At 41.2% G+C, this 24,378-nt stretch overlaps 2 protein-coding genes across 6 annotated transcripts in view; both read left to right on the top strand.

Moving 5' to 3' along the window:
• The window catches only part of N4BP2L2 (NEDD4 binding protein 2 like 2), a 75,076-nt gene extending 60,583 nt beyond the window's left edge, over positions 1-14,493 (top strand). Inside the window, exons 7-10 of the mRNA XM_008692218.2 lie at positions 6,851-8,604; positions 11,121-11,206; positions 12,203-12,246; positions 14,318-14,493. Of these exons, the coding sequence (XP_008690440.2) occupies positions 6,851-8,604; positions 11,121-11,206; positions 12,203-12,226 (1,864 nt within the window). The 3' untranslated portion in view covers positions 12,227-12,246; positions 14,318-14,493. The remainder of the gene's footprint in view (positions 1-6,850; positions 8,605-11,120; positions 11,207-12,202; positions 12,247-14,317) is intronic.
• A 5,321-nt stretch (positions 14,494-19,814) lies between these two features.
• N4BP2L1 (NEDD4 binding protein 2 like 1) overlaps positions 19,815-24,378 on the top strand; it is a 28,102-nt gene continuing 23,538 nt past the window's right edge. For 3 of the 5 annotated variants that reach the window (XM_040621952.1, XM_040621948.1, XM_040621956.1), the window contains exon 1: positions 19,816-20,065. In XM_040621952.1, coding sequence (XP_040477886.1) covers positions 19,887-20,065 — 179 coding nt within the window. In that variant the 5' untranslated portion in view covers positions 19,816-19,886. Of the gene's footprint in view, positions 20,066-24,378 lie in introns of all 5 variants that reach the window. The other 2 variants (XM_040621954.1, XM_040621947.1) reach the window with 2 other exon arrangements.

Genomic DNA, 24,378 nt, shown 5'->3' with positions numbered 1-24,378 from the left:
AGAGGAAACACAAGCAGGGGGAGTGGGAGAGGAAAAAGCAGGCTCCCAGCAGAGCAAGGAGCCCAATGTGGGGCTTGATCCCAGGACCCTGGGATCACGCCCTGAGCCAAAGGCAGACATTTAATGACAGAGCCACCCAGGTGCCCCTCCTTTTACTTTTAAAATCTCTCCTGGAACTGCATTTGTGCTTCCTTTTCCTTTTTCTCTTTCTTTTCTTTTCTTTTCTTTTCTTTTCTTGAGAGTGAGAGAGAGAAAGCAAGCAGGGGTGCAGGGGAGGGAGAGTGAGAATTCCAAGCAAGCTCCACACCCAGCATGGAGCCTGAGGCAGGGCTCAATCTCACAATCCTGAGATCATGCCTGAGATGAAATCAAGAGTGGGTTGCTTAACTGACTGAGGCACCCAGGTGCCCATGTACCTCTTTTTCATCCCTAAGACTAAATTGCTTCTTTCCCCCTTAAATTAATCTTATCAGGGGGGGTGTGAATTTTATTAATCTTTTCAAATACACAACTTCTGAATTTGTTGGTCCTGACTAGAGTGTGTTTATTTTATGTTTCTTTGTTATCTTTTTGATTCTTTATGATTTCTTCCCTTCTATTTTTTTTGGAGTTTTTTCTGCTTTTCTTTTTCTAACTTCAATTGTGTGGTTAATTTTTAATTTTGTACTTTTGCTTTTCTTTGAAGTGAATATTTATGAGAAATATCCTTTCAAATGACACTTTTATATATAATTATTTTTTACTGTTATTAATTTCTACATATTTCCATTACAAATTTTTCTATCCATGAATTTTTCAACATTTTAAAATTTTTCCAAAAAATTTTTATTACTAATTTCAAAATTAATTGCATTATAGTCAAAGAGTATGGCCTGTACATTAATAATGCTTTGAAATTTGTAGAGGCTATCATGACGGCCTGGTTGATTTCTGTAAATATTCCATGTGGGTTGAAAAGAATGTTTAATTTTTTGAATGTAGTGTTCAATATGATCATTATATTGAACATTATTAATTGTGCTATTTATAACTTTTATATCCTTTTCTGGTCTGCTTGTTCTATCAACTACTGAGAAAGGTGTTTTAATCTCTGATAAAGATGGGTTTGTCTGTTTGTCTTTATCTGGACACTTGAAAATTTTTTCTCTACTTCTAATAATATGCAATTATATTAAATAAATCACATTTTTGAGAACTTTCCAACTCTTCTATCTCAACTGTTTTTTGTATAAATCATACTAGCCATTGTCACATTCTAATCTTGAATAGTATCCTGAGAGTCTCAGTGAAATATATAAGATTATTTTGTTTTTATGTAAGATAATTGGGACAAGCAAGTGGTTAGTTCATTGAAAAAGTTGATTAGAATGAGGAATCATTAAGGAATGATACATACGTTAAACATTTTATTTGAACTTAAAATGCATGCGTACATACACGTCCATTCACTAATATTTGTGTATGATTCTGTTTAGTGTGTGACTCTGGTTATTTTATTTTATTTTTTTACATATAAACCGTACCTGTAATGCATTGTCAAGAATTTCTAGTTTCTATTGATGTAAATTGGAGGGAGAACCTAAAAAATCTTCGATGTAGTATGAGTGCAGAATTATAGGTTTTTATGATTTTGAACCAAACTTCATAGTCATCCTGCCCACACTTCATTTGATAACTGTTTCATGCCTCATTCTTTATTGAGTCAGTCTTCAATTTAATTTTTTATAGAAACTTTGTTGTATTCCTGTTCCACTGGTTGATGTAATGTTTACGTAGTGTTTAATCAAACCACATAATTATAGTAACAATTACAATTAGTATAAACAGACTTGGGAACGAGCTCATCTGTCTCTTTATAAATATACAGCCCTAAACAACGGGAGCAGAAGGGTGTGGTGGTACTAGAAAGCAGCCATTTAGCTGGGAACATTTTTTGTACCATTGCCATCAGTCATTATATTGTACAGAGGCAATGGAGAGAATTATTAAATCTGCCATGTCAGTTAAGTAGAGGTCATTTAGGAGCATCTGTATTAGTAAACTTTACAGCTCCACAAGGAGGTAATGTTATCCCCATTTTAGAAGAGAGATCTGATTTGCCCAATATCCCCACCACTAGCTTATTACTGAACCAGGACTAGGATCTAGATCTGGATTTGTTTGACTACAGTCATTCCAAAAAGCTGTGAGAACTCTTTTTTACAATCTGTGTTTTAATGGAATTTTACTTCATTTATTACTCATGCTTCATGAATTAGTATATAGGCCTTTGCAATTGAAAATACTGGTTTTAGGGGCACCTGTGTGGTTCAGTCAGTTAAGTGTCTGCCTTTGGCTCAGGTCATGATCCCGGAATCCTGGGATTGAGCCCGGAGTCAGGCTCCCTGCTCAGTGGGGAATCTGCTTCTCCCTCTCCTTCTACTCCTCCCCTGCTCGTGCTCTCTCTCTCTCACTCTCTCTCTCAAATAAATAAATAAAATCTTTAAAAAGAAAGAAGAAAGAAAATACTGCCCCTTACTTTAAATCTTTAAAAAGAAAGAAGAAAGAAAATACTGCCCCTTACTTTAGGCACTTACCATACCTTTTTTTTCCTCCCTAGTAGTTAGTTTTGGCTTTATCTGGTTGTTCTCTCAGCTCTGTCATAGCTCACTTGGACAGGTTAGCTTGTCTCTGAGCACTCTTTTTCTCATTCTTAAGCTCCTACTCAGGAGCTTGGATTCTCAACCACCATCTGGAAAACAAAATATTATTATTAATCAGAGATGGGTTACAATTTGTTCATTTCCTACTCACTCCTTTCTTTTCTAAAGCTACAGCCTGTGCCTCCAACTCTCCCGATTTCTTCTCCGTGACTAACTTTTATGTGGTGATGTTTCTTTTCTTTTAATGGTGCCATTCATCCCTAAATGAATCAGCACAAATGAGATCAAGCTTAATGAGCCTTGGCACAGGTTTGATGAGCCTCCCACACTTTGTAAATACATCTACTGATTAGCCACCTCCCATGTATACACATTGTAACGGAAGTTATCACCACCACCACCCCTTCTCTTCTCTCCCAGCTGCTTCACAAGTCAGTTGTTGGTTTGTGTTTCCTTTCCAGAAGGCCTGGCCCAGGTACTGGAATAAGTATGTTAGCCGTATAGAGCTTCATGGTACAGAAATAGTACAAGTCGCAGGCGCACTTCCCTGCATAGTCCGTCTTCTGATTTTCATACTTCTTGGTATTGTGTTGTATTTTCAATTGAAATTCCAATCCTTCGGGTCTCCTTTGACTGACTCTTTCAGCAAACTACCTTAATAAATTGCCTGATCTCCCAGACTTTGAGAGTTTATTTTTTTAAGACACTTCATTCTTTCATGATCCATGTTAACTTCTCTGCAGGCATCATGAATTTTCATCATTAGCAGGTTTCTACTATCCTTTCTCTAAGTAGCTAGCAGATTGTAATCCATTCAAAAAACAAAAGAACCCTTGAGGAATATTGGCAAAGCCCTCATCTTTACTTTCTAAACTCGGCTGTAAGGACAGATTAGCTTATTGGTTCAAACTCTGAACTGAACTTTGAGGCAACAGATTTGGCAACTCTGTCTCCAAACCCATATCTTTCATAGGCTTCTTTCTATGTCTCAGTAAATGGCCACTTCATGCCTTCAATTGTTCGGGTCCATATCCTTTCACTCATAATTGATCTTTTCCTTATACTCTCTATCCAATTTATTTTCAAGTCTTGCTTGTTTTTCCTTTAAAATACAACCAGAATGTGATCATTTCTCACTACTTCCACCCCTTGACAAATGAATAAACTCCAGGAGAAGACCCCTATGCCCATCTGCCTAAGTTTTAGGCCATCTACCTATTGCTCAGATGGAGCCTTGACATAAAGGCTGATTAGGGAGATGGGTTCTGCTCCACACCACCTCCTCTTACTTTCTGTTGTTGTCTATTATTTGCTTTGATTCAGAAAGAGAGAGGACAAGGGAAAACTCTCAAGTCACTACTAGGTGATAGTAGGAGTCAAGGCCCAATGGCTATTTCCTTGGGAAGGACTCAGCCCTTACCAGCTGAATATCTCTGTGTTTATGTATATGTGACAATTTGAAGATGAAAGGAAGGAGAGAAGAAAGTGAGAGAAAGTGTTTTTATAAAATCCTCTTTTTGAATTAAGAGGTAGTTTTGCATGATGGTCAGAGTGTGAACTCTTAGAGACCATCACCTTTGGTCTGAATCCTGCCAGAAGCCATGTGACACTAGCCAAATTCTTCTTTCTTTTTCCAGTTCTACTGAGAAATAATTGGCATCACCGTATACATTTAAGGTGTATAGTATGATGGTTTGATTTATGTATGTTGTTAAATGATTACCACAATAGGTTTCGTTAACATTTATCATGTCACATAGATACAATTTAAAAAAAGAAAGAAAATCCTTTGTGATGAGAGCCCCCACATATGGTAACCGCAACTCTGATTTCCTTTTCTATGAGTTTGGTTTTTTGTTTTGTTTTGTTTTTAAGTTGCCACATTGTAAGTGAGGTCCTACAGTATTTGTCTTTCTCCGTCTCACTTATTTCACTTGGCATAATGCCTTCAAGGTCCATCCCTGTTGTTGCAAACGATAGGATTTCCTTGTTTTTAATGGCCGAATAATATTTCATTGTATACGTACACCACAGCTTCTTTGTCTCTTCATCTCTCAATAGACTGGTTGTTTCTGTCTTGGCTATTGTAAATAATGCTGCTATGAACATGGGAGTCAGATACCTTTTTGAGTTAGTGTTTTTGTATCCTTTGGATATATTCTCAGTATTCTCAGCAGTGGAATTACTGGATCATACGGTAGTTCAATCTTTAATTTTTCGAGGAATCTCCATAATGTTTTCCACAGTGGCTGTAGCTAGGCAAATTCTTTAATTTCTCTTTTCTCAGTTGCCTTTTTGAGATGGGGATAAGACTAGCATTTGCCGGAACATTACATTAAAAACTAAGGATGTACTGTATGGTGACTAACATGACATAATAAAAAATTATTATTAAAAAAAAAAAAGACCAGCTTTTGCCTTACTGAATATCATTGTTGTGAAGATTAGGTAAGTTAGTACATATAAAGCAACTAGTCTTAATACATAGCAAGTGTGCAATGAATAGTTTGTTTTTTTCAAGTCAGTTTTCAAAGCACATTGTGGACATTAGAATTCCTGATAGCACCGGGAGTTATAAACATTTTTGTGATGATACATATCTAGTAACCCCATTTCCGTCAGTTAGGGCTCCCTTTCCTTGTGCTGTGGAGAGCTGCTTAAAGCTATACATTAAGTGCTTTCATTTCCACAGAATCATCAGTCCTGACATCAGTCTAAAGTCCTCAGTATATTACCATTTACTCCAGTATAAGGCAACAAGCTCTCCCCATTCCTTTCCTTCTTTCCCTGCAATGGGATGGTTCATGCTTGGGCAAAGAGAGTGAAGCTTGTTTTTAGAGTAACATGCTAGTCTGCAGTATGAGTCTCAGCTTCCTGCACCTTAGGCTTCCGCTAAAGCTGTCACTGCAGTCAGCGAGAACTGACCAGGAGGAGTTACTGCCAAAGCTGGCATTCTTTACTTGACATCCTTTTTATAGAAGTCCCATCACAACTGCTTCTCAGTAATTTAGCATTTCCTAATGTTCTTTCTACGCTAATATCCAGGAACGTGTAAACAAGGACAAGAGCGATTAGGTGATAAAGAACTAGGTGTTTAGGGCTCCTGTCTATTGAAAATTGCCTGACAGCATGGGATGGAATGGGCCAGGGGTGGATTTGACAAGTTCCTTTGTCCAACACCAGCCAATCAACTGATTTTTTTCCTCATTATCTCTTTTGGCTTCCATGTTTGTTTGCTTGTTTAATTGTTCGTTTGTTTTTCTGTTCTCTATCCTGATTTTTCCCCAGCTGTATCTGTTGTCCTTCCCCCACTGCATTTTACTATGTCTCTAACTGTACCTTATAGAAGATAACTAGACCTTTATATTCTACATTAGCAAACGTTCTAAATCCTCTTTTTTCTGTTAGGATCAAAAGATTATCTTCAATTAAGGAGAACTGTGAACTTTAGTGTGCTCAATGGGAACACTATTGTTCTTTTAGGTAGGATAATTTTTTACTCTGGAATTTCCCCTGGCATTGCAGGATGGTAAACATCCCTGGCCTCAGTCCCAAGTGCCAGTGACACATCTCCAGTCATTGTGACCACCAAAAATGCCTTCACACATTTACAAACACCTCACAAAGTAGTGGTGGAACCTCTCCTTTAGAACCACTGCCAGCTAGGCAACTAGAAGCGTATCTGCAAACACTGGCTTGCTGCTTGTCATCAAATGTTCTTTGTAATTTGATGGAGCAATTTAATTGCCGAAGTTTTCATGTCTACTGAAAATTTAGCTATTAAAGCTACTACAGTTGTCCCATTCTGTGACTGTACCAGCTACACTTTTCAAAATTCAAGATTTAGGAAAACCAAGATGTTTATTGGTAGGATATATATATATATATATATATATATATAAAATATTTTGCATATATAAATAATATTTTCTCAAGAAAAATATTAAGTTTTCATAAAGTTACTGGCTTATGAAACAAGTATGTGAAAATGACTTGTAACTTTCTCAAAGTATACTCGTTTTTAATTGAGAGAATTAAAGTTTTTCTCTTTTTGAAAATAATTTAAAAATATACTACAAAGTACATAATGCTTCAGAATCTCTTGTACTAGTGATTTGTAATTTTGCACAGTAAGAATATAATGTTTTAGTTTGCTAGTGTTATACAATAATTTAGTTATAAATGTTCTTTATTCTTTTATATTTCAGAGAAAGAGATTTGAAGAAAACTGGGCACAGGCTCAGCAAAACCAAACAGAAGAGAAGCAGGAAAAGAAATAAAAAGCAGAACAGTCATAGTAAAATCATGGGGGAAAACTCATTTGAAACCTTAAGTTATCATATGCTAGGAGATCAGGACCCATCTCAGAGTGAAGAGGAAGACTTGGAAGACACTGAAAGAGAATTGGCATGCGCCTTCACTGGTGGACTGGGAAATGAGCAAGGAGATTTCGTGAACAGCCACAGAGATGAAGTATGGAAAAGCATAAATCCTGAAGATAGTTTTCCAAATGTTGTATCTGTAGCTGAGCTGGACAATACACCAAAAAATTACCTCCCTAAAGAGAATGATGATTCGTTTCTAAATATGTCATTGATGCCAAATGAAGACTCTGTTACTTGCCCAGCAATGACTCAGAATCTTTCCTGCGTAGCAAGTGATGACTGCTCTGGCACGAAGGTAGGAAAGCGTCCTGGAAATAGGCATCCCACGGCATTAGACATCCAGGGCAGATCCGCTGACATCCCCGGCTCATTTATGCAGAAGAGAGAGAAAGTACAAAGAAGACTCCAGAATGAAACAATTCTGTACCCTCAGTGTGGGTCCAGAGCCTCAGATAAAGGTTTAAGAAAGGAACAAGGAGTAAATGCAAATAAAAACAATTATTGGGCTTTTTTTTCAAACAATCCATCTGATGAAGAATTACAGCTGAGCTCTGAGAGACAGCCCTGTTTGGGGAGCTGGCCTGAGGGACCTCATAAGTTTATATGTGAACAAAGACCAAAGAAAGATAGATGGCAAAAGCTGGCCTCTCCAGACAGCCGGGGACAATTGATTACATTGATCTCCACTTCTGAAGAAACTTCAGTACCAGGAAGCAGTCCAGAAACATTGGTAGAGGAGAAGCTAGTGATAGAAAATGACGATTTGTCACCCTCAACTGAGAATACAGATTCAATCACAGCAACAGAAACAAGTATCTTTAGAAGCTGCTTGCCTAAACTGGATATCCCAAAGAGTGACTTACACGCCGCAAAGAATAAGAAAAGGAGAGAGAAAAGGATTTTCAATTTGGCACCAAACTTTAACTTACTGGCACAGAGCTATATTAATGTAAAAGAAAGAGGGGGATGTGGCTTGTTAACAGAAAGCCACGGCCTAAAAATTATTTTGGAAGAAGAAAAAGATAGAATTTCAGAAATAAATAATAAAGAGGAGAATACACAAAAACTTATGATCTTTAATCATCATCCATCATGGTTTTACTTTGATATTTTCAAAGACCCTCCTCTAAATGTTAGTAGACTATCTTATTCTCATTACCTGCCGTTTAACAGACACTCTGTATATTTTTACAAAAACCCTGTTCCTTCTCTTGTGCTACAATATACATCTAGCTTTCGGATGGTATCTTTTACAAGCAAGAAATCATTTTTGACTTTCAAATCTCAGACAAGAGTAGATAACCAACTAAGTGACATAGGGTTTAGTTCTTCAGAAATTTCAAGTAGCCAACCTGATCCTTCGAACTCCTTTAGGGTCACTTCTGATCTTCACTTTTTAAATGAAAGTTTTGATGAGAAGCTGAAGACATGGGAAGAACCTAAGCCATCACAGTTCTTGCAAACTGAGGATAACCAAGATTTAACGAGCATTGGCCTTGATTCCCTTGAGCTGCAATTATCACAAGGGTTTGCCTTTCAACTAGTAAAGCTTTTTGGATCCCCTGGAGTTCCAATGGGTAAATTGTGTTTATTCGCTCTAAATAAAAAGTCCAGTTTAACATATATGAGTAATTTTTTGAAGTGTTCCTATCTTGTGTTAGTGATTTCATGCAGTATTGATCTCATGATGCTTTTCAGCAGTGGAAGTAGAAGACCCATGGCAAATGGTGCTTCAGAGTCACATGCCCACCTCCGCCTAGAGGACCGGCGGTCTTCATTGTCTTTGAACACTTAGAATCCTTGGACTCTCGATATAAATAGACACTGAGAAGAACAAAGGATGAGGCAGGCAAATAGTAACTATGTAACAAATAGAGATGGGTTACCTTTTTATTTTTTTAATCTTTCTATTTCATGCATTTCCCTTATTTGGCACATGACGCTTTTCTTTCTCATTCACAGTATGGCTTGTAGATATGAGAATAGGAAAGAGAGGGAAGAGTGAAGATTAAATGACGAAAAAATATCTGAAATAAGTTGAGTTTAAGTTTTACAACTATCTGAGAAAGATACTGAAAAGATTAAGAAGGAATCTGACTGGTTGACTTGAAAGATTCCTTCTGGCTATTGTTTTCGGAAATGAAAAACCCACCTGTGGTTAAAACACATGAAATTGTTTTTGTAACATTCTAAGTAAAACTCTAAGTAATTTTTTCCTAAATAATAAACATATTTAAGAAGCTAAATGTCTTAAACAGGAAGTGGAGCACATATCCCCATTCTTCCTTATCTGTAAATCAGTTGAAGTGTTAGTGATTTCCTGGTTGAATGTGTCCCCTTCCCTGGGGACAGAAATTGTAAGAGCCGGCAAGTCAAAGCTCCAGTCCCCACAGTTCTCCTGTATCTTCCTGATATTCTTTCTTTTCTACACCTATCAGGATCTTTGGGCCCTGTTCTTGTCTCACAGCTTATCTTCCAGAGGTGTTTATTTTGCTCCTAAATTCCTGCTGTTCTGNNCAGAATTCGTCCTCGGAACCCAGACCCGAGATTGGCTAAGTCTCAGGGCGAGGGATCACAATTATTATCACAACCTGCTCTTCAGGTTCTAGCATGACATTTGTCATTTTTGTAAACGTTGCCTATATTCACATCTTAAACTGTTTGCTGCAATATGCTATCCTTCGAGATGCACCAATTTAAAAAATTTAACTGCATTTGCTTTAGGGAATTTTAAATGATGAATGAAGTCATTTTAGGCCAGGGGTCTTAGTCCTAGGTCTATATTTTAAAATTACATACAAAAATTTTTGTGTCATTCTGGACCATTTTTCTGCGACAGTTCGTAGATTTTATCAGCTTCTGGGGCGGGGGAGAGGGGGTGGCAGCGCATGACTCAAAAAGATTAACAATCACTGCCTTAGATCAGCATCAGAAAGCATGAAGGCACTGGCGTGAAAAGATTCTAAACCTTGTCCTCCCTTGAACGCACAATACCATCATAATCAACAATAACGATCAAGCATCCATTAATTAAGCTTTGGAAAGCTTTCTAGAGAAAATAGACCTCATTCATCAAATAGCTTACCTTCTAAATGGGGAGACAAGACTAACACAAAACAAAATTATTGCACATAGAAAATATAAATGACAAGCTTATGAATATTTTATGAGCGAGGTTAGCAGTGCTTAAGGGGTTGTTGAAGAGAATATGGGGTTATGGTTTTTGGGGGATGGCTTCAATGTGGAAGTGAATTATAAGCAGTGCTCATACAAATGTGGCTGAAAGGAAAAATATAGGGAAAGAATTTCACGTTTGGATATGGCACGTGCTTAAAAAAGGAGAGGAGAAAACTCTAAGTGGAAACTCCGCCGATTTGTTTGGCCACATTGGACAAGAGAAGCTCTCACGTATCTGTGGCCAGTGGCCTTGTAAATGAGGCAGGGACCTCGAATGAATCCTAGCTTTAGGAGGGATTATATAGAAAAGGCACACCAGGCCTGAAGAAACCAAACTACTATGTTACCAGGGACATGTGAGTATAGGAAAAATATTTTGTATGGTTTGGTAAGACTGATATGTATGTATCAGTGTTTGGACTAATTTGTGACCATCTTATTTGTCTGTGAGGATTTTGCCCCCAGACACTCTTCTGTGGAAGGAACAGTTTGCAAGAAGACTAAACTTGCTGTAGTTGCACTGTTTATACCTGTCACAAGAAAAGATGGCTGCCTAAATTCTATGTCCTGTGACAGTACCACTTGAAGCTATTACATATATAATATGTACATTTAATATTATATAATATGTATGTACTATTGATATATATATATATATATTTGTACTTAATGAGACTAAGAGCTACGATATGTATCATTTTGCATGTACAGATAAGTATTTTCATTGAGTCAGGATAGTGTTTACTAATAAATCCCCGAGACAGACTTAACTCCTGCTTTAGCCATCAGTGAAATATCTTCCAAACCAGGCTTTTACCATGATGTCAGTCGAAATATCATGTTTGCATATCTTCACATTTAGGGTAAAAATCTGTATGACATTAGAGATGAAATTTGTTCCTTTATATTTTCACAGAATCTTTGTTGCCTGATGACTGCGTGGTTTCTCTCGACTGGAGGACACTGAAGATGATCTATTTGCAATGGAAGACATCAGTAGAGGTATATTTTTATGGCTTTCAAGGAAGACCTTCTCTAACTGATTTCTTTAAAAAAACACACAACAACAAACAATCAGAGAAAACCTGGTCATCAAATGTAATAGGAAGGGCTGCATCCCTTGTATTAAATTAGAGAAAGACTGTATGTGGATGGGTGGAAAATACACGCTCTTTCAATTCGTCCCTAAGAGAAAGCTGTGTTTGATTCCCCACACTGCTGTAGTGGAGGCTGGTGTAAGGGCCCACGGTGGATGGCTGACGTGCCCATATTAGGAGAGCCCTTTCTTCATTTCGTCTTTTCTCCTGTCCAGCCCTCAGGGTTATCCTGTTATGATAGAGTAATAGCTACACATTAGATTCATATTTACTTGACTTGGAAACACCTCATTCTTGGTGTTTTCTGTTGGTCCATAGTGAGAGACATGACTATTCTGACAGGCTGTTAATTTTCCAGGTAGGGGGAGGAAGACTGAGGAAGGTTAGAAAGGTAATAGAAATTCTGGAAAAGGCAGCACACTGTATAACGTAGTGGGGAGAGAGTTGACATTAGTTGGTAGTGATTTCAATGTTCCCAGAGGCAATGCTAGGGGTACATTATGAGATAAATGGTAAAAGCAAGGTTTAGTGAAACATAAAATTATATAGTCCGGGATAGTAGGTATTTCTTAACTGTTCATATAAGCATGGCTGTGGGAAAAGTAGATTTGTTTTATGTGCCCAGTTAGTAAAACCAAATACATTTTTCTAAACTTCTTATTTCTTTTCATTCCCCATGGAGAACTTATTGCTGCCCAAACACACACACACACACACACACACACACACACTCACACTCATACACAACCCCCAAATTTTAAATGTTTAAATGGACATTTGTGGTTATTAGGTTTCTTTTGCCATTTTGAGAATGTTCCTACATGAGTTAAATGATGATGTGAGCTTAACTCCAATTCCAAATATTAATCGTTATTATATGTATTTTAATTACAATTTCTAGAAAAGACAGAAGAAGATCGGTTAAAAATGAGAATTTCTGGAACCGTAAGTACAAATTATTCCAGAGACCTCTGTATGCTCAGAAGGAAGTGGATGTTGACATTATTTGGTTGGAATAGCTCTATGTACCACAATTGAAGAGTAAATATAAAAAATGTAGTCTGTTACCATAGCAACCCTGTGTGCCATTGCACATGTGATTTTCCATTTCCTTTAAATGTAGATCTTTTTTGTGAAATACAACAAAGCTTAGACTGTTGTTACCAAATTTATTTTCCAACTTGATTGGTTAGAATGTATTTTACAGCATTCTGTCAACACCCAGTTCATGAGGGATTACCACCCCACCCCTCTGCCCCAGATTGTTGTGTGATGAGAGCTGGGAATTAGGGATACAGGTTATATTTAAATATTAAAAAATTCTCTAGAAAAGGAGGTAAAACATGTAGATAGACTCACGTTATGTTTTAAACTTGACATGAGGCTGACTTTAAAATAAACACATTTCACTTTTTTTCAAATGCCTACATTATGAAATAAACACAGCTGCTATGATTTTAGTGTATATGTGTCTGCATTTGATAAGAATTGAATGCACTCTGCATTTACCATATGTTTTCTTTCTTCCTTTTAATCGTATTTCTAAGAGTTTTCTGTGTTTCCATTTCTCAGCGGGAAATATGCATACACCCAGTAAAAATGTTTTTGTTTCTTTTAAACCTGGTTCTGCTGCAAGGAGAAGGACTAAAGGTTTGGGAGAAGGGTCTGGGATTTGGAGGGACCGCTGGAAAATGTGGAATAAATGTAGTCTTCTGAGGAGGGATAAGAGGCCATGAGGAATTCCAGAGAAAGCAGGTGAAGAAATTCATTTATTCATTCAACATTTATTTATTGAGTTGCCTCAATTCAGACACTGCTGTATACCCAGAGGCTCTAGCAGTGAAAACAGTCCTGCCCTTGTGGAGTTTATGTTGGGACTGAAGTTAGGAAGGGAGTGTTTTCCCTCCCCCTCTTTGAGACACGTGGCCCTAGTGGGACACTGGTACCAGCTGCGTGCAGCCAGCGTGGACATATTTGGCTGTGGCCAATTTGAGATTTCCAGCTGCTGAATTTGGATGTTTTGTGTCAAGGACACTTTCTGGATGATACTTTTGATTTTTATATTCATCTTCCACATTCATGCTAGACTGCCTTCTGGTCTTCTCCTACAGAGCAGTCACCCCTAATTGTTACTCTTTTCTTGTGGGGGAGCTTTATGGCGTTGTAGCTATGGACAGGTTTTTTTACAATTATGCGAACATGCCTCCCTGTTTTGTGTCTGGCATAATGTACTGATTAGTGGGCCTCAAGGGGTAGATAGAAGTGTATAGAAGGAAATAGGAGGAGAATGTGGTTGGCTCTAGGAGCCCCAAGTCCCTGCCTGTTTCAAAATCCTCTTCCTGCCGGTCACCAGGGTGTTTTCTTGTCGCCTGGGGAAGGAGGTGGGGCAGAGTGCTGGAAAGAGGATGGGTTCCCTGCTTGAAGCTAATGCTCGCTGGCTGTCTGACCTTAAACAAGACAGCCTCTCGGAGCTTCAGTTTCTTCACCTGTTAAAAAAAACAGTTTTATAACAGCACCCTGTCATGGGAATATTAAATGAGGATTAGCAAAACAACTTGTGCTAGTGCATAGCATAGTGCCTGAAAAATAATAGGCTCTTAGAAGGTTAATTCCCTTTCTCTAGATACCTCTTTGGGTTAAAGCATTGTGTTTGAAATGTCCAGGCAGAACAGAAATTGTTTTATCCAGGAAAGCAACACATTGACTCAGTAAACTTGGTAACACAGTTGCATGAATTAGTGTATTTATTATTAACTTTCTCATGTAAACAGTTGGATCCTCAGGGAATGGGGCAGAGAACAGGTTTGGATTTGGAGACAGGAGGTGGGGCACTGTGAGGGAGCCTGAGCCTCTCGGATGAGGCAGGACCAGGCAGGGTGTGGGGACTGTGGGATCAGAGGAAAGACCTAGATGCCAGGGGAGTGGCATAAAGAGGGAAATACCCGAGAAACTGACAGCAGACTCCATGTAGGTCGCCGTTTTGTCTAGACTTGTTTGGCCTGTGTTTTGTTTGTAGTTGAATTCTTCGGTCTTCCTGGTGCTGTTGAAGATCCTAACCATCGAGAAAGAGTGCTCAGTGCCCACCGAAGGATGATTTTCAGCGCTATACTCCTGGGATACCAAAATTGGTTTGGATAATCTGTCCAACCGTTCTTGATTAGTTTTCTGAATAATAAAAAACTCAACAAAAGAGGTAACAACTTGAACATTTTATTATCTAATTTTGAAGATGTTTGCCCTACTTTAATTTGTTTTATGGAAGAAAATAAGGCACCGAAAACGTTAGTAGTTTATTTTAAAAATCGCATCACGGTGGAAGGGTAGGCCTCATATCCAAGTATGGGTCTGTGATTCCATTTCTAAAATGCTGAAATCCAAAAAGCTCGGAAAATCAAAAGTTGCTTTTGTTTTGTTTTGTTTCTTAAATGTTTGGCATTAAAACTAAGTTGGGAGCAAAACTTGACTCAAACAGGTTAACTTTACTCCTTATTTATCCTACCTAGTGCAACCATTCAGACATTTCATTGCAGAAATATTAATGTGTTAAATTACTATGGGCTGCCCAGCCCCCACCCAGAATGTAAGTTTATATATGTATACACATACACACATACTGTACACAGACAAAAAAACAAACACGCACTTTCTGAATTCTGAAACAGAGCTGACCTCAAGGATATTGGTTAGGGATTGTGGGACTTGCACCACACTACAGGCAACTATCTTTTTAAATTCTGTTTTAGTTTAGTTGTATTTAACAAACTTCAAATACGAAAACTCATATTTGAAAAATAGAAATGAGGGGTGATTACTCACTGTGCAACATGTAGGCATTTTCTTAATCCCCTTTTTTCAGAAAGAGAGCCCGGACTGTCTTATCTTACCTCCTACCCCACCCTCTCCTGTCTGATCTCCAGGGAATCTACCTCCCGGCTTCTCTAGGAGGTGGGCAATTGCCTGACTCTGGGTGTTCGTTTCTTAAACAGACTTCCAACCAACTTTCCTGTTTACAGCCTCATCTCTAGCCCCAAATCTTCTAGTTCCTGACATTTTAGGGGTTATGCAGGGTAAATTGTGTCGACTCGCGGCTTTCTATAATTCAGAGGTTTTTATTTGTTTTTGCCAAATTAATTAACACTTGGCCTTTGCTCTCTAGTTTTCCAAAATTTTGTTGCTGTAATCTTCTCTTTTTTTCTTACAGTTTATGCTTAAATGTAATAACAAAACAACCACCCCCCCCAAAAAAGCATTTTAGTGGGGTTTCAAAGAGGGAGTGGCAATTAAATATTTGTGTTCCATCTGCCATCTTTACTGGGAATTGAGGGCTTTTTAAAAATAGCTCTATTTTCCCCCTTATGCTCATTTCGTACAGCTTTAGTTCATCTTTCTACCAGACGGTGGGTCTGTTCCAGATGGAGACCAGGGTCTCCAGTGTTTGCTTGAACTCCTCAAGAGTCTTGCTCTCTCTGTAGGCTCCTAGAGCCATTGTGAAACTGGACTTGCTCTTGCGCGAGGATGGGATGATTTCAGGGAAGAACGACCAGTGTTAGTGTCGAGGCATAGACAGCTGCAGAGGGGACTCTGGCATCTGGCAAATCGTTGCTTTCTTTGGGGCTTTTATCGGTGATATTTATGGATTTCTTGGGACTACATTAGAATCCACACTGCCATGCCTTACCCAAGGGTAATATCATAAATATTTAACAATGACTATGGCATGAGGAGTGACCAGTTCTGAAACACCTCTATGCTATACTGATGCAAACCTGCTGACCATCTATCCAGGCTCATACCTGGGTTCCAGAATGTGCCCAGCTTTCTCCTGTCTTTATTATCTTGCTCTAATTTCAGAATGGAGCTTTAGAAAAATGGGCTGGGGCTTCCTCCTTAAAGCTTATAGTCCTCAGGAGCCCTTGTGCACGGTGGCAAACAGGTGCTGTGGAAAAGAAGATTCGGTCCTCACCTTGGGGAAGGGGTGTGGCACTAAAAAGAATAAGGGATGGGTTGTGGGAAGCAGAGGCACAGTCAGGTTTGTCCAGAGAACATTCCGCAGGGCAGACCTCTCCCAGGCTATCAGAGTCCCTGCATTTCCCTGTCAGTTCAGCCGAGTAGACATACATGTGCTGCATTATTTCTCTTCCCTTGTCTCCCCTCCCCTAACTTCTAGCTTCCTGCAGCCTCCATCTGACTTCTAGGGGAAGAATAAGGAAGAGCCAGGAGGGAGCAGTGTCAGTAGAGAGGAGGACAGGGTCCTATCTCTGACGGCTCAGACTGTGCAGAAAGTGTCAGCAGGTGCAGTGGAGCTGCTGGAGAAATCAGGAGTCCACCACACAAACAACTAAGCAGCCAAAGGTAGACATCTTTCCGGTCCTTTCCATTTATGCCACTTATATATAACAAGAGGAATATGTATGTGGATAAGACCAATTTATGTCTTTGAGGAAAAAAAATCAGGAAATTTTTGGTAGGGGAAGAGAAGACATAGGATAGAGAGAACTGGGAAAGCTGCTGCCTAATATTTTAACTGGTTTGACTGTGTTCCCGGGTCTTTGGTTAGACTGCTTCGGAAGCTCCATCTTGGTCCCAGACTTTCTGCCATCTTGGCATGTCTGGGGTAGAAACCTTGGGCTCATTTATAATTAAGCATTCCAAATCCTGGGTTATTTGGAGCTGTAGGTTTGAGGGTTAAATTCTTGGTTTTCCCTAGTTCTTCTTGGGCACCTCCTTATTTTTCCATGTCTTTTAAACAGTAGTAATTAGAGAATCATTTGAATGTTTCTTCGTTTGCTGAAAATGACTTATAATTTTCTTTACATCTGTCATGGTCATGGTTCCTAGTGCAGCAAAGTAAGATTGTGCTGGTCATCACGTAAGCAAGAAACGGAACAGAACCCTAGAGCTGAAAAGTTGGTTGGATGAAATGAGGACACTAAGGAGTGTTATCACAGGGACCCTCTGACTCGGGTGTAGCCCAGATCTCTGGAGGCTGTCACCCAGAGAGAACCAGCAAAGATCTGAATGCAGCTCATAGCAAGTGGATCTCAGATCTGTCAATATGTTTATTGACTGTTTACTCCTTAGAGGACATTATCATGATCTTTGTTTATTCTTAATATTTAATAAATCCCAAGATCACACTTATCTATTGAGAAAGTAGTTCAGGTCCACATACAATTATTGAGCACCTCCTGAATGTCAGGCTGTGTTGTTAGATCTGGGGGTGACAAGGGTGGCGCTGCTCCTACTTAGCAGCCTAGTGGGGGGAAACAGATACACAGCTAACTTTAAGCAGTGTGGTTTACAGGAATAAATCAGAAAAGACAGCCAGAGCTTGTTGACTAGTTAAACGTGGGGGTCGAAAGAAAGGAAACGCGTCTAGAGCCACTTTCAGGTACTGCTGTCCATTTTCTTCTCCTTGAAGCTTTTTCTCTGAATCTCCATACATGTCTCTCTATTTTAGAGTTCTGTCTGCTTTGCTGATCATTCTCTCCTACTCTCCTTTGGCAGGTCCACTTCAAAGGCACAGTACTTAAATGCTGGTGTCTCCAGGGCCCCCTCTTCAGCTGTCTGCTCTATTTGTCTATCTTCTTCTCGGAGGGCAAGGATTTCCAAAGCTCTGTCCCTAGCTCAGACCCCTCTTCTGAGCAGCACATTCATATCCCTCAGCCTCTAGTAGGTTGTTCCATCTGCCACAGACACTGCAGACTCCATATGCTAAAACCTCTAGACCCCAAAGCTGTGCCCGATCCCACATTGCCTGGGACCCCCTCTAGAGAAGGAAAGAGAAGTGGATGGAGGTCTCATGCAGCACTAATAGAAATACACTAGCCACATATGTAATTTAAACTTTTCTAATAGCCACACTAAAAAAGCAAAAAGAAACGAGTGATATTAAGTTTAATTATATATTAACCCAACATACCAACATATTATCATTTCAACACATGATCAATATAAAAATTACTGAGATATTTTACATGTTTTTTCATACTGAACCTTCAAAATTCAGTGTGCATTTGAATCTCAATTTGCACTAGCCGCATTTCAAGTGCTCAAGAGCCCCGTGTAGCTAGTGGCTCCTGTATTGTACAGTGCAAGTCTAGGATGAAAAAGGCCGTATTTGAGGCTGGGCAGAAACACTCTTATAAGAAGTATGATAGAATACATAGAGGATACCTACATTTAAGCATCACTATTTTTGAGTCGTGTGTGTTCTCTGTTCCTTATGGTTTTCCCCTAATATTTAGAGAAGCTTTTGAAATTTTAGTTTTCTCAGCAGTGCCAAGATCCTTCCTCTGATTCCGTGAAAGAGAGGGCAGCTCATCTCCCCGTCCCCACCTCTCCAGGGGAATTCCAAGGGGAAGGTGCGATTCTCAGCACACAGCCCCTTCCCTACTTGCACTCTTTTTTCCAAAGTTTATTATGAAATCTCTGGATTTTGTTTCAGAAGAAAATTGCTTTTCTTCACAATTCCTTTTCAAAGTTTTCATACCTTAGCTGCCAGAAACAAAAAGAATTTACTTTACGGTAATTATTACAGCCAAAGCCACCATATATCCGGGATTTTTCCAGCATGGTATTTTCAATATTGTCTCTTTTGGTCCATGCATCTTGAATTTTGGTTCAAAAAATAGGATCACTCTATCACACTCTTGAGTGTGAAATATTGGAGAGTGCTATGGTGATCAAGCAACTGGCACTCACCAGTTCCTGGAACTTAGAACTTAATTCTGGATACTTTATAAATGCTTTCAGCAGACTGCTCCTTTCCCTGGGGAGCTGAAATCCTTCCAGAGAGGCCGTGTCTTTTCAGGTGGCAACAGAGCAAGTCCCTGGGCCGTACAGGTCTTCTCATGAGACCTACTTTATGCTACTGTCGATAGATCAATCTGAGTTTTAAGGGGTGCTTTTTCTGATGAGAGTTAAAGTTATGTAGAGGCAACAAAGCTTTCTAAGAATATTTTTGGCAGGCTAAAGAAGTATTAAAAAAAAAAAAAAAAGAAAAAGAAATGATACAAGCCCCGGGACAGCGGTATTAGCCGCTGGGACACTAGCCAGATACTGGTGCTCACAAACTGGGGGAGACAATGGACTTTACTGTTACTATTCAAGATGCTGTTCACGTTCTTTAATCGTCGACTACATTTAATCGTCGACTACAATTATTTCACTTCCAAGGTCTAGGCCAGTCGGGGGTGCGGTGGAGGAGGGCTGTTGCAGAGGGCCTGACTTCCATGGCGGGCGGCCCGGGGAAGTATCTCAGTGTCCCACAGGGCAGGCCCTCTCCCCTCAGGACGAAGGGCGCCGAGAGGCAAGGGAGGGGGTCGGAGAGCGGGGCGGGGGTCGGGGGTGGGGAGCGTCACCCAGGTTCTCCCGGCTGCCAGTCTCCCAGCGTCCCCAGCTTTCCAGGTAGGGACGCCCCCTCCCACGCAGCGCGGTTCGCTCGGGTGGGAAGGAGGGGCTGGGCTCCGAGCGCCCGCCCCTCCATCTATCACATGGCCGGAGAGCCACAAAAACAACAGCTTTGGCCAAGACCGTGACTTCAGGAAGGGGAACCCAGGGCTCTCGCGGCCAGCCCCCACCCCATGGAGGAGAGTTTTCTTGAATCCTTTGGGAGGCTGAGCCTCCAGCAGCAGCAGCAGCAGAAACCTCGGCCGCCGGCCCCGCCGCCCCCGCGTGGGACACCTCCGCGCCGCCACAGCTTTAGGAAACACCTCTACCTCCTGCGAGGCCTCCCGGGCTCGGGGAAAACTACACTGGCCAGGTAATGACAACGGCCTGGGCGCCGGCGCGCGGACCCCGGCCGAGCGAGCCCCTGCCCCGAGCCGCGCCGTCCCGCGCCCCCCCGCCGCCGCGCCCTCCCGGGTCCTGGCCCCGGCCGGAGCCCCGCAGCCCGCGCCGCCCCCGGTGCCCGCTCGGCCGCGGGCCGGGAGAGGAGGGCGGCCCGTGCTGTTTGTTTCCATGCTGCGCTTTCCCGGGAGGACGGATTTCGGCACTGCGCCTTGCGCAAGCCCCAGATGGCACCGGCCCCTGCCCGGCCGCCGTGCCAGGCCCCGGGCCAGCCGGGCCGAGGGAGCCTCCGCCGCCCCCGGCCTCCCCAGCCCGGGGTCGGGAGGCCCGCAGGGATTCTTCTTCAGGAACCCCGGTGGCGACTGCAGAGAAAACCGCGGGGCCGCCCGCTAGCGCGCAGGCACCCGCCACAGTGCGTCAACAGGCGTTTTAAACCGGAGCGGAGAAACGCGAGGGCCAGGGGGCGGGAGGGGGGGCCGAGGCAGCAGTGGCCGTGGCCGGGGGGCGTGCGGCCCGCCCTGGAAATCTGGCGGATTAAGGCAGCCCTGCGTTTGCTCTGGCAGCTGCGAAGGCGCACAGGTGCACGGGGGAGGGGGCCGGCGCGGCCACCACAGGCGGTCATTGACAGAGCCTCGCAAGGGGCGCCCAAATTCGTTTACTCGCGAATTGCGTAAGCTGCCCTCCCCGCACAGGTCAGCGCGAATTACGCGGGCTTGTTGCCGGCCGCCTCCTTGCTGGGCCCACCGCTACAGCCTCAGTTCCCACCACTCCCCGCCTTGCACTTGATGCTACGGCAACGTTGAACTGTTTCTCTCCTTGCTTTTGCTGACGCTGGCCCGCCTGCCTGGCTTGCCTTCCGCCTACCTGTGCCCGACTGATTCCACTAGCCCTTTCAGACTCGGATCTGTTACCTTACCCAGCAGCTACCCCTCCCCACCAGTAGACGCCCGTTCCCTGGGCTCCTTGGCTCCCTGTTTACACCTCTGTGACTGCGCTTGGTTTTACACATGGTTTTGTTTATCCTTCAAGTTTCTTGAAGCTAGGGGCGGTAGAAGTAGTCTCTTGCCCTCAAGGAGCTTTCCTTCTCATTCAAGAAGTAAGGCTAGCCGTAGAACCGTGGAACTGCTACAGAAGAATCAAGGTTAGCAGACGTTCAGGAGCTGATTTGGGGGGAGTACACAAAGATGGTGGGAGCAGGGTCTGAGTCCATTGGGGTCAGCGAACTGTGACAGCACAGTGATGTGCTGCCAGTTTTAATTCGGATTCCTGGCTGGTTTGTGGAGTGAAAGACTTTAGCAAAACAGTATTGCTACATTTTCACAGATTTAAGGGGTGGTGACTTCCAAAGGGTCATAGGTACCATTTCCTAAAACGCATGGATTTCGGTAGGCCTTCTCTCTGGTTAGGGAGGTGGAGAGTGGGGGAGCCTGCTTAGAACCCAGCAGAACTTGGATATTTTGTGATACAGTCAGGGTGGGTACCTCTGTTACAAACTAAGTAGCTTCTGAGTTCAAGTCCCGTTTAGTTTCACTTTGATTCTGCTGATCTGTGTCCTGTGGCACGCAGAGTGTCAAAAAAGGAAGTAAACTCTTTAGCCAGATTTAGTTTTTCACTACTCAGAAGGGAAGTGACAGGGCGAGTGGAAGGAGAGTGCACAGAACTGAACATCCATAGCCGTGGGACTTGGACCTTGGATCCCACATCTGTAAAGTGAGCGGGTTGGCCGGGGTGGTCTTTAAGGTCCCTTCTGGCTCTAACATTCTACGCTTTTAGGATTTTAAATTCCTGGTTGCCATTTGGCTAAGCAGAAGACACCGGATGGGAGACCAGCTTATTAAAGAACATCTGTCTAGGGACGACTGGCGTGAGCCCTGGCCTGGGAGTCTGAAGACTGTGGCTTTAGATCCTCTTCATCATGAAAGCTGGTGACTTTCGGCAATCACCTAGCTTCTCTGGAACTTGCTTTCCTTACACATGAATACTAAGAAGGGACTAGATTAGGTGATTTATTGAAGATCCTTCTGGCTCTTCATTTCTAGTTGTCAGTCTCAAGAATGGTTTGTTAATAATGGCTAGGTAAAGAGCACTGAGCCTGGAGTCAATTTATGTCTTCAAATCCGAGCTCTGACACGCACTAAGACCTTTACTCAGCTCCTCTGCACCCTCGTTTCCTTTTCTGTTACACGTGGATTCTGCTCTGTCCGCTTCAGAAGACTCTCGCAGAGGTTAAAATGTGTGTGACAGAACTTGCTAAACTTTAAAGTGTTGTATACATTTTAGGAGGTCTTACTTGCTGCTTCAGATGTCGATCAGCTGCGATAAATCTTCAAGGTGTTCTCCGGGGAGAAGCCTGGCTCTGGCATGAAGCAGGCAGCTGGAGGTTGACTTTGTGGGTTCTCAGGCTGGGAGCTCTGGAGGCAGAGGAGCCTTGGCCCGGCTCTGGGTGGTGTGGCGTGGGGTGGTGGCTTGTGCGTTTGTGTAGCAATCGGGAAAGTAAGAAGGGAAACAGGCCACAACTCAGCAAGGAGGGAAGCCTTCAGTGAGGATGAAATGGTGTGGCGGATGTCACCGGCTGTGGCCCTCAAGGACCTGCCTTCCCCTCCTTTCGGTGGGGGTCGCGTGGGGGAGAGAAGGAAAACGGCAAATTGTTAAAAAGTATGCATGTGGAGAAAGTAGTAAAACTGTAAGGCTATCTGATGTATTGTTGGATTCTGGGAAATTCGTATTTTCTTTATTCTCTGTATTTTCCAGATTTTCGATAATGAATATGTATTTTTTAAATCAGAAAAATAAAAAAAAGTTTTTAAAAATTGGAGATCATTTTTACAAATGTGGGTTCCTCTTTTTTTCTGCTTTTCTCATTTATTAAATAAATAATAAAAGTGTGATTGAATTAGGATATGTCTTGTCTTCCAAATCAATGTTAGATTTCTGTGCTTTTCATCTATATGTTTTTATAGTTTGAAAGGGCTGGGATGTTAAAACCATCTATTTAAATTCTTTGGACATATTTAAAAAACAGAGTTTTATCTGGTTAAAAAAATTTTTGAGTATGACGGAGTACTGAAAACTTAGCATGCCCCTAAATCTGTTTTATCACCTCTGTTTCATGAAAAAATTTTTCAAAGATAGTTTCTTACCATTGACTTGTGAGTCCTACTTCCAGGAATTCATCCCAAGGCAATTGGACAAGTGCATGAAGATAGAGAAATGTTCATCACAGAGATTTTTTATTTGTTAGAAAAAAATGTGAACCAACTTAAACATACAAAAATAGAGGATTAGCTTACAAGTCATTCAGTCGTTAATGGGAACATAGATGTATTTAACATGCAAATAGATTCATCCCCCCCATTAAGCTAAAAAACCTATTAGCAAAGCTATCTATCTCTCTATCTATACAAAAATACCATTTTCTATTCAAAGAAAGGGGGTCTACATATAATCATAGACAAATGTGTGAAAAGATATGTTAGTAGTTGTTGACTTTAGATAGTGGGATTATAGACTTTCCCTCCTGACTTATTTTCTTATTTTTCTATGACAAATATGTATTACTTGTTAACTTTTTAAAGTTGAAAACAGGGGCACCTGGCTGGCTCAGTCGGCTAAGTGGCTGCCTTCAACTCAGGTCATGATCCCAGGGTCCTGGGATCAAGCCCCACATCGGGCTCCCTGCTCAGCGGGGAGTCTGCTTCTGCTTCTCCCTCTGCCTCTCTCCCTCCCTGCTTGTGCTTTCTCTCTCTCTCTCTCTCTCAAATAAATAAATAAATAAATAATGTCTTAAAAAAATAAAGTTGAAAACAGTTTTGTGAAATAACTTGGCTAAATAGAATCAGGTTGTGTGACAAAACATTTATTAAATAACAAAATAAATGTGTCATTTTCTATATAAAAAGCCTTTTTCCTAGGTTTATTCTCAGTTGGACATATATTAGGAAACTTTATAATACACAAGATTGATTTTAATTATTGTCATTTTATTAGTAAATATATTAATTATTAATTCATTAATTAGCATATAAACTCACATGGGCTACTTGATTCTTTGACACCTCAGGTTCTTTTTCATTAAAATGGAGCTAACATTTCTTTAATAAGTTTGTTGTGGGGATTTAAGAGACTGGCAAACATGATCCCATAATTATGTGTATGAAAGCACTGTGGAATGTGTGGGCTACATAAATACCAACTATTGTTAATTATTATTCACTAATCAACAATAATAGTATTTGCTGGGTACTTAAAAGACTATTAGTACTTGCTTAGTAAATAAGATTTAGCGAA

Source organism: Ursus maritimus, unplaced genomic scaffold (assembly GCF_017311325.1).
Source record: "Ursus maritimus isolate PB19 unplaced genomic scaffold, ASM1731132v1 scaffold_10, whole genome shotgun sequence".
Lineage (NCBI taxonomy): Eukaryota > Metazoa > Chordata > Mammalia > Carnivora > Ursidae > Ursus > Ursus maritimus.
This window is presented reverse-complemented; position numbering and strand designations above follow the sequence as displayed.